This window comes from Tubulanus polymorphus, chromosome 8 (genome assembly GCF_964204645.1).
Source record: "Tubulanus polymorphus chromosome 8, tnTubPoly1.2, whole genome shotgun sequence".
Lineage (NCBI taxonomy): Eukaryota > Metazoa > Nemertea > Palaeonemertea > Tubulaniformes > Tubulanidae > Tubulanus > Tubulanus polymorphus.
Window position 1 is genome coordinate 14,349,489 of NC_134032.1, and position 9,415 is coordinate 14,358,903.

A 9,415-nucleotide genomic window follows, 5' to 3' on the forward strand; every position below is an offset into this window, starting at 1 on the left:
AATGACCAGACAAAAGTAACGTAGCATATAAACTTACAGCCGTGTGTCGGAATAAATATAAACAGAACAAGTGACAGATGAAAACAACCAGGGGCCAGTTGCTCAAAAGATATCCGGTCGTTAAAAACCATAGTACCAATGAAATTTCAATTGTAACCATATCAACTATCCACTGGTTAACTCTAAACAAATTTTGAGTAACCAGCCCCAGGGGTACCGTAGAAACGACAGAATTCTATGAATAGTTCAGAATGAATACATATTATGTAACTTAGTGGAGTATGATCTATAAGAAGTTATGTACAGGGTAGATAGGCAGCCGGTCGACTTTTAACCACAGCAGACGGTATCAGTTGTTTTTGTGCCTAAATCTCTAATTAGATAACTGATCAGTGACTTGTTTAACACGATCGGCTAAAAACGTCAACGCTCTTAAATCTTCGGCCGTCGCTGAATTCGAATTCGCGAAGAATTTCACGAGCGTCATCACCGCGTTGTCGGCTTCTTGAGACGCGACGCGATCAGTCGATACGGCAACTACAGGACGTTCCGTAGCGGTCGCAAGTTGACGGTCGACGCAGGATGTTCGTAATCCGTCGGTACCCGGCGTGTTTCTAAGCGCGCTAGAAACTCGCTCTTCATTTTGGTTTCGTAACAAACTTTCATCGGATAAAGTCAGATTCTTCACGGGTTTCAAGTTTTTGCGGCCATTTCGTGAGACAAAGTCGCCCTCTTTATTTCGTCCTTCTAACAAACATTTCTCGGCTGAAGTTTGATTTTTCAGTGCGAGGGTGTCGGTATTCAATGCAGCAGAATGTCGTTGTCCACTTTGCGTTTCTAACAAATTCCCATCAGATAAAGTCAGATTGTTAACTAAATTCAAACCATTAGCTTGATATTGGGGTCTACGCGATGCAACCTCTTTATTTTGTTTTTCTAACAAACTTTTGTCGTGTCGTAAAGTCAGATTTTTTGCACGTTTCACATTTCGTAGCTCACACAACCCGGAGACTTCCACACCTCCCCCGTGAGTTTGCCTATCCGCGGAGCTCCCCTCGTTTAAATTCGGCGTACTTTTCTTCGTAAGTTTCAGATTTTTCAGCCCGTATCGCGACCGAAATCGAAAATACCAACCGTTCGAATACGTGAAATCTTTTGAAACGGACATCGATTCGCCGACCTCGCGAGCTTTCTGACGCACCATAGCCGGCGTCAGGGGCACGTTCTTCGACTTCATCGTACAGCACCACTTAAAAACAGCCTTCTCCATGTCTTCGTGTTTCGGACGACGAAGTTTCTTCAAATCGGGATTCACCGAACTGATTTTCAGCCATTTATTCGGCGGTGAAGCCAGCACGTCACCGACAATCCTCTCCTTCAATTCGAAGCCCCATTTTTTGCCGAAGATCTCACGTATTTTACGCACGTTCAGTTGCGGATTTTTCGCCTTGAATTCGTAGATTTCGTATTTCTGTTGCGCCGATAACGACGTTCGTTTTCGCTTCGTAGGTGGCGCTTCGGTCGCTGAGGAGAGTCCCATCGTCGACGACAACATGAACAACTTTCGTCGTTCTCGGGAATCTGAAAAATAGAAAATTAAAAAAAATTAATTCTAGCGATCTTGTTAGAATGGTAGAATTGGAATAAAATGTGTCCATGTATCCAAAATTCCTGAGTTTTAAAACTGAGTATTTCGTGGGTACTTTATCATTTTTTTTCAAATGGAAATGAACAGATATCATCATACTATTTTAGCGGTTGAAAAAAGTGATTTAGACCTACAAGAAATATTTCTGAAGAAGTTGCCATTTGACAGACAACAGAAATTCGAGAACAAGGCTACATGAAGTATGAAATCAATTTCCCAAATATTTCCAAACTGGGAAATATTATTTCAAAATTGTTACGTTGAGAACCGGCATGTTTCTCTCTAGGAGTAGTTAGTTTCCTAATCCTTGGTGGTAAGCTTTTTATAATCGGATGAGCTGTGGTTTGTGAAAATATCCGATCGTGAAACTAAACCACAGACAGGAGGAGATCAAAATACCTTGAATTTCAGAATGATCCGTAGTCGTATCCATGCTATTCATTAATTCATATTCTTCATCACGCATTCCGTCATTTTCCTCTTCGTGTAAATTATCACCTGATCCTAAAAATGGAAAATACATTGTGAAAAACCTTGCCCCAGTAGCTTAATTTCGACCATAAGTTCCCTTCCTTCATCCGATTAAAGATTCTTGAAACTGTGCGACTTTTGTGTTGTGAGATCTACGAGTTGTAGAGCACTCCACTGATTGATGGACGTATGTCTTTGAGACGTTTATGTCTTTGTTTCTTTGCGTTTTGATTAACTTAATCTAGATCTTCTTTTTATAATTAAATATTAGTTAGAAAATCAATACCTTCTTCTGTGTCATGCGTAAGGGGGTCGTGAAACGGGTAGTAACCTTCGTCATGACCCTCCCCCTCCTCAGTAGTATGCTCAACAGCAGGCTCCGGATCTGCGGGTTCAACTTTAACCGTAATATTATCACAATTCTCGTCACTGTTTGGTTCCTGTTTAACGAGCAACGAAAGCGGATCGTCTTTCATATGCTGTAAACCTCTCGCATCGATGAAATGCCCTCCAGCCGCATCGATATCGCCCATTTTAGCCAAATTTGGGCCAAATTTTTTCCGATTGTCAAAAACGGTCGACGACCTTGAACTGAGCGGAACCGGGTGCGGGCAAATGAAAAATAATGTCGATGTTACCTACTAGTAGTAGCTAATTGATTAATTTCTGTAAACGAATCAAAAGTTTCATTTCATCAAAAACAGGGAAAACTTGCATTAAGGTAACAAATTTAAGTAGATTTGGGCAAAAAGAAAGACAATTTAATTTAAACTAGTTCACAGCTTCAATACCAGGTGGCAGCACCAGACGGTGTATTATTGATGATGTGTTAGCTTTTCACTCGCTGTTCACTTTTTCTCAGTTACTTTTCTACCGGCAGCAGAAAAATCATTCGAAAATGACGAATACGTGCGTGAATCTAGTTTTATACTCAGTTTTGGCAGTGATTCTAATCAGCTCCGTCAATGGCAAGAAGAAACAAGCTGAACTGCAGTCTATAGTCGAGGTGGGTCACTCATCTAGGACTACTGCAGTATTCGAACCCAGGCAGCATATTGCTAATGTCTATTTCAACCTGACTTGAGAGCATTCCTGGTAGCCTAGCTCAGTCAGTTTTGGTAGTACATACCTGATAAAGGTCTTAGTAGGACCAGAAAGGACTGGCAGTCGATCTAAATCATCATTTTTTAATCCATTTGAAACTGTATTGAAGGATATCAAAAAAGTCTTTATTGAAAGGGGTTAATGAGAGAAAATAGACTCCATGATTTGAAAGTTTAACAATATGTTTCCATGCCTACCAACTGAAGTTTGGTATGTAGGCATGGAAACATATTGTTAAACTTTCAGATCATGGAGTCACTTCTCTTCATTTAACCCCTTTCAGTCAAGTCTTTTTGGATATCCTTCAATACAGTTTCTATTGGATTAAAAAATGATGATTTAGGTCGACTGCCAGTCCTGTCTGGTCCTACAAAGACCTTTATCAGGTATGTACTACCAAAAATGAGCGAGCTAGGTCACCCGGAATGCTCTCAAGTCCGGTTGAAATAGACATTAGGTTATCTCTCCCAAAAAATTGATTTTAAAAAGAAAGATGATGTGGATGATTTTCTACGACGCTGTCACTTTGATCTTTTATTCTATTTCAGTTTATGCCTGAAAAATGCTCTGAAAAGGCTGCGTCTGGGGACACGGTGGCTGTCCACTATACCGTAAGTTGCTGCATTGGTAAAGCAACAAGTCGTTTTGTCGGACTCTTATAGTTTTATGTGTTTTATTTCCGCAGGGAACGTTAGAAGCAACAGGAGCTACGTTTGATTCATCTCGTCAGCCCGGACGAGAACCGATTAAATTCACGCTCGGCAAGCAGATGGTGATTAAAGGATGGGAACTCGGAATCATGGGAATGTGTGTCGGGTACGTGAAATAGGGAAACCTTACATTACACGATAATCCAGAAAGTTTCCACTAAAAACCAATCGGCTTAGTGGAAACTTTCTGTTGTTTCAATCTGGGTTTTTACAGATTAGAGGAAATCAAGGAATTTCAAATTTATTATTTGCCTGCACAGAATAGCAGGGAATCGGGCTCTCCTTGAAAATCAGGGAAACATATTATAAGTGTTTGAATTTTTGGTGTCTTGTTGTTTTTGCTGGTGACGAGTGTCACAAGGAACCTCTTGATAAAGAAACAGCCCTCACTGAGGATATCTTATAATTTAATCAGGGAATTTGAATTTTTGGTGTCTTGTTCTTGCTTGTGACGAGTGACACAAGGAACCTTTTTATAAGAAAGAGCGTTCACTGAGGATATCTTATAATTTAATCGGGGAATTTTTGGTCAAGGTTTAGTCAAGTCGGGGAAATATCATGCAGTTTGTTTGGTAAATTTTGTAAAAAAGCATTTTTCCCCTTTCATTTTTTCCAGTGAGAAAAGAAAACTGATAATTCCACATCATTTAGCATATGGTGTTGAAGGTCGCCCGCCAGTTATACCGGGTAAGGGTAGAAAGTGAAAAACAATTTACTTAATTTGCATTTTCTTGGCTTCGGTGTCAGTTTCACAGTTCCGCGTCGTTTGAGGCAAAAAATGTTAAGTCAATCTTTTAACTAAAAAGGAAAAAAAATGTGTCCGAAAATTTTCCTGGAGTTTTTATAGGCCTAATGTTGACTTCTTGAGAGCTATCGTCAGTATTCCTACATAGCCTATGATTTATGGCTAAGGCTAAAAAAGATGATACGTTGTTTCTCCTAATCGGCCAGGTCACTTTTGTAAATTATGAAATTTGTAATCAGTTCACTTTTATAGCTGCTGGGTCTGTTATTGTTAGCCTGATCAGGATTTTGCAAAACTTATCTACTGGGTAGATAGGCGGCCAGGTTAACCTTAAAGCTCAGCAGACTTTGGACTCCATTTTGCTTTCGTGCTATTTCATCCTTGGTTTAAACTACTCAAAACTGCGTCAGCTGTGTAACTAACCGGGGATATTTTAGAATCGCTTGTGTTGTGTCTGCTTAAACAATCCCTGAATGGTTCAGTGGAACTTTTATGCTTTTTCGATTTCAATTTAAGCCGAAGCCACCCTTATATTTGAAACTGAACTAATGTCCATCAAACGTGGATCGAAAAACTCCGAACTTTAGATGGACTCAAATTTGAAATAAATATTTCGATTCTAGAATCAGGTGTTTTATTTTATTTGTTGCCTGGGTGACGGTATTTTATTTGCTTTTGTTGACATAGCAGTTTGTTCCCCTTCACCAAATTTCGTGTAATGAACTCGATTTAGAACTGTGGAACTGGATACAGAACTTGGGAACCGTTCAATAACTGTGGAACTGGCTCCAGTAACTGTGGGACTGAATCCTTAACTGTGGAACTGGATTCAGTAACTACTGGGTAACGAACCAGATCCCAAACTGCAGAACTGGGTCCTCGGAACTGTGGAACTGGGTTCACAGTTCTGTGGAACTGGTTCCAGTAACTATGGAAATGGGTCCAGTAACTATGGAAATGGGTCCAGTAACTATGGAAATGGGTCCAGTAACTGTCGAACTGGGTTCACATTTCTGTGAAACTGGTTCCAGTAACTGTCGAACTGGGTTCACATTTCTGTGGAACTGGTTCCAGTAACTATGGAAATGGGTCCAATAACTGTCGAACTGGGTTCACAGAACTGTGGAACTGGGTTCACAGTTCTGTGGAACTGGTTCCAGTCACTATGGAACTGGGTCCAGTAACTGTATCTGGGTTCAGTAACTATGGAACTGGGTCCAGTAACTGTATCTGGGTTCAGTAACTATGGAACTGGGTCCAGTAACTGTATCTGGGTTCAGTAACTGTGGAACTGGGTTCACAGTTCTGTGGAACTGGTTCCAGTCACTATGGAACTGGGTCCAGTAACTGTATCTGGGTTCAGTTACTATGGAACTGGGTCCAGTAACTGTATTTGGGTTCAGTAACTATGGAACTGGTCCAGTAACTGTATCTGGGTTCAGTAACTGTGGAACTGGTCCAGTAACTATATCTGGGTTCAGTAACTGTGGAACTGGGTCCAGTAACTGTATCTGGGTTGAGTAACTATGGAACTGGGTCCAGTAACTGTATCTGGGTTCAGTAACTGTGGAACTGGGTTCACAGTTCTGTGGAACTGGTTCCAGTCACTATGGAACTGGGTCCAGTAACTGTATCTGGGTTCAGTAACTGTGGAACTGGGTTCACAGTTCTGTGGAACTGGTTCCAGTCACTATGGAACTGGGTCCAGTAACTGTATCTGGGTTCAGTTACTATGGAACTGGGTCCAGTAACTGTATTTGGGTTCAGTAACTATGGAACTGGTCCAGTAACTGTATCTGGGTTCAGTAACTGTGGAACTGGTCCAGTAACTATATCTGGGTTCAGTAACTGTGGAACTGGGTCCAGTAACTGTATCTGGGTTCAGTCACTATGGAACTGGGTCCAGTAACTGTATCTGGGTTCAGTAACTGTGGAACTGGGTCCAGTAACTGTATCTGGGTTCAGTAACTGTGGAACTGGTCCAGTAACTGTATCTGGGTTCAGTAACTATGGAACTGGTCCAGTAACTGTATCTGGGTTCAGTAACTGTGGAACTGGGTTCAGTAATGATTAACTTTTCATTGATTAGTTTTCAATTTGTATTTAATCTCTGTCTCTCGTAGGTGAAGCGACGTTAGTTTTCGATACCGAGTTGATATCGATAGCTCGTGAGCCGGCGTTAACGACCGATAGTCTCGGTCGGGTCGCCGGGTTTATCTTCGTGCCGATGATCGTCGGCGTCGTGCTCTATCATCTCTACCGTAAAATCACCAATTCACCGTCGAAAAAAGATCTGAAAGAAGAACGACGAAAAAAGAAGAGGAAATAAAGAGACGTTCGCGGAACGTGACGGAACGGAGGGAGAACTAGTCATTTTATAAAAAATCGGGGGTAAATCCAGGGTGGTTTATAACTAATTATCGTTACTTATATGTCATTATGCTCGATAGGTGCTGCCATCTTCAAATAGTGATAAAAACTAATTACTAATAGCATTGATACACAGCGATGCGGCGTACTAGCGAATTTCATCACTGATTTAAACACTGCATTGCGGTGTAGATGAAGAAAGGGTTGATGAGACTTGTAAAACCCTTTACAATTTTAAGTCCCCAATTTATATTTGAAGGCATTAGTTAATCAAAAATGACCTAAATCATGTTTAGTTGTCGAAATTTCTTTTGGTGTTTTTGACATAAAGGGACTTTAAATAGGCTCTCTATAACTTGAGTTTGTTTTAGGCAACATTTGTCAAAAATTGTGGATTTCTTTTCCTGTCAAAAGGTCGTTACTAACAGAATGCCCTTCATTATGTTATGTTTGCTTTGAAAAACCCTCTGATCATGCCCCTTGTATCTACCCTTGATAACAGAAGATTTTATTATTTTTTGGATAGAATCAGGGAGTTTATTATCATTACTCAGAACCATGCTTTATTCAAGATTTAAAAACTCGTTACGACTGGTAGGATGGGCTGGAAATGATACAACACAGTGGAACCTATCGGTTATAACAAACCTAGAATTTTGTTTTCTGAGGTTGCTTGTGACAAGAAGGTTTCACTTTTAAATTCGCACAATTTCTAAAATGGGAATTATTCGTAGATGGATTAACTTGTTTATATCCGAATCATAGATAACTTCGGTAATTTGAAGAATCCTGCTGCTGATACTTTTTATCTCATCCTAGAGGTCCCAGTTCCACAATTTCAGAGTCAAATTTCAAGCCGAGAAAAAATGATTCAAAAACCGTACTTTATTTATTCTGTCTCTCTTAAAATCGATTTAATGCTAAACAAAAATGATACCTTGTTTCTCCGCAGCGGCCGGGTCATTTTTGTAAAATATGATAAATTTTGTAAACAGTTCATTTCTATAGCGGCCGGGTCTGTTATGGTGAAATTGATCACGATTTAAAAAAAAGTAATGTATAGGGTAGATAGGCAGCCGGCCGGGTCAACATTTAAGCTCAGCAGAGCGCAGAAACAAGGTATCAATTTTTTTTAGCCTAAAGAGTTAACGCTATTTGAGGTTAAATTTCATCCAAAGTTGACGCTGATGTCGGTAATAATTCACCGAATGACGTTTGTTTTTCTTCCTTTTCTTTGTTTTTGACGAAATTGAAGTAACGCTGCAACGTATTAGAACCTAATTAGATCCATTTAAAACTTTGATACTCTGGGGTCGGTTTTACAGACTGGTATTACCTTAAACCCGGGGGCTAACTTAGTTCATTATTAAATGAGTTAGCCCACAGGTTAAAGGTCGTAATACCACTCTATAAAACCGGGCCCTGGATGATATTCGAGCAATTACTTGTTGTACGCGAAAGCTTACAAGTAAGTGCTTGAATTTAAATCCGGGATAGATGAATCTATATCAATCAAAAATTGTTTCCAACACGTCTGAGAAGTTATTCATTTCGTCTCATGGTTTACCACTACTAGTAGTGAAAGATTAACCCTGAACTGTGGAACTGGCTCCATCATCATCATCATCATCATTATCATAGTTGCCATCATCATCTGTAAGAAATGTTATGCAAAAATTATTTTGGGTGTTTGTGTGAGTTTGTAAATAAGATATCAAATGTCTCAATATTGAAAGTCGATTGAGTCGATCAATTAACTTGTTAATTAAGCGGTTAACCCGTTAATTAAGTAATTAACTAGTGTATTAAGAAATTTATCATGAATTTGATTGACAGTAGTAATCAGTAAGATGGATGATTTTCGCGAAGTGAAACAATTTTAAAGATTTAAATATAGGATGGGTGATTTGTTTGTAGAAAGTGGTGTTTTTGAAACGTGTTTGTTATATATAACCATTGATTAATTATGATATTGTGCAATTATCAACATCAATTGTTTTTCATATTTGATGAATTTTGATGATAAACATTCCAGAAAAAAAAACATGTTTTTATCAAATAATGGAAATGAATTTGTTTCAAATGTTTCTCGTCTCCGGAACTGGGCGTCTATGATGTACCAGTACTAAATCTCTAGAAAACAGGGGGTTTTGGTCCACTGATTGAAGGAACTAGGCCTCCATTCTCTACAAGGGCTTCATATCCGGAACTAGGTCAGAGTTAGATAGAGGGTGTCCCGGGTTCGAATCCAGTAATTACTGACACTGATTCAGAGTTGTCGATGCCGAATAGAGGATGTGCAGGGGTGTCGCGGGTTCGAACCCAGTTATTACTGACACTGATTCAGAGTGGTCCTGATGCTATATA

The 9,415-nt window shown here is 39.7% G+C and overlaps 2 protein-coding genes across 2 annotated transcripts; one reads left to right on the plus strand and one right to left on the minus strand.

Moving 5' to 3' along the window:
- Positions 1-24: 24 nt before the first annotated feature.
- Positions 25-2,700, minus strand: LOC141909985 (uncharacterized). Its single transcript, XM_074800673.1, has 3 exons — positions 2,406-2,700; positions 2,048-2,152; positions 25-1,581 (listed from the first exon to the last, which is right to left on the minus strand). Exons 1-3 carry the CDS (start codon positions 2,650-2,652, stop codon positions 374-376), a joined length of 1,560 nt encoding a protein of 519 aa, XP_074656774.1. The 5' UTR covers positions 2,653-2,700; the 3' UTR covers positions 25-373.
- Positions 2,701-2,935: 235 nt separating this feature from the next.
- On the plus strand, positions 2,936-9,075 carry LOC141909986 (uncharacterized). The gene is made up of 5 exons (XM_074800674.1): positions 2,936-3,125; positions 3,772-3,834; positions 3,909-4,039; positions 4,550-4,620; positions 6,802-9,075. Exons 1-5 carry the CDS (start codon positions 3,018-3,020, stop codon positions 7,005-7,007), a joined length of 579 nt encoding a protein of 192 aa, XP_074656775.1. The 5' UTR covers positions 2,936-3,017; the 3' UTR covers positions 7,008-9,075.
- The last annotated feature ends 340 nt before the right edge of the window (positions 9,076-9,415 follow it).

What these genes read in the sequence shown, in the direction of transcription:
- LOC141909985 (XM_074800673.1), bottom strand. Translation starts at nt 2,652, where the DNA reads ATGGGCGATATCGATGCGGCTGGAGGGCATTTCATCGATGCGAGAGGT. An exon ending in TACGCATGACACAGAAGAAG is followed by an intron (nt 2,153 to 2,405) that starts GTATTGATTTTC and finishes TTCCATTTTTAG; the next exon opens with GATCAGGTGATAATTTACAC. An exon ending in GGATCATTCTGAAATTCAAG is followed by an intron (nt 1,582 to 2,047) that starts GTATTTTGATCT and finishes TCTATTTTTCAG; the next exon opens with ATTCCCGAGAACGACGAAAG.
- LOC141909986 (XM_074800674.1), top strand. Translation starts at nt 3,018, where the DNA reads ATGACGAATACGTGCGTGAATCTAGTTTTATACTCAGTTTTGGCAGTG. An exon ending in AACTGCAGTCTATAGTCGAG is followed by an intron (nt 3,126 to 3,771) that starts GTGGGTCACTCA and finishes ATTCTATTTCAG; the next exon opens with TTTATGCCTGAAAAATGCTC. An exon ending in ATCATGGGAATGTGTGTCGG is followed by an intron (nt 4,040 to 4,549) that starts GTACGTGAAATA and finishes CATTTTTTCCAG; the next exon opens with TGAGAAAAGAAAACTGATAA.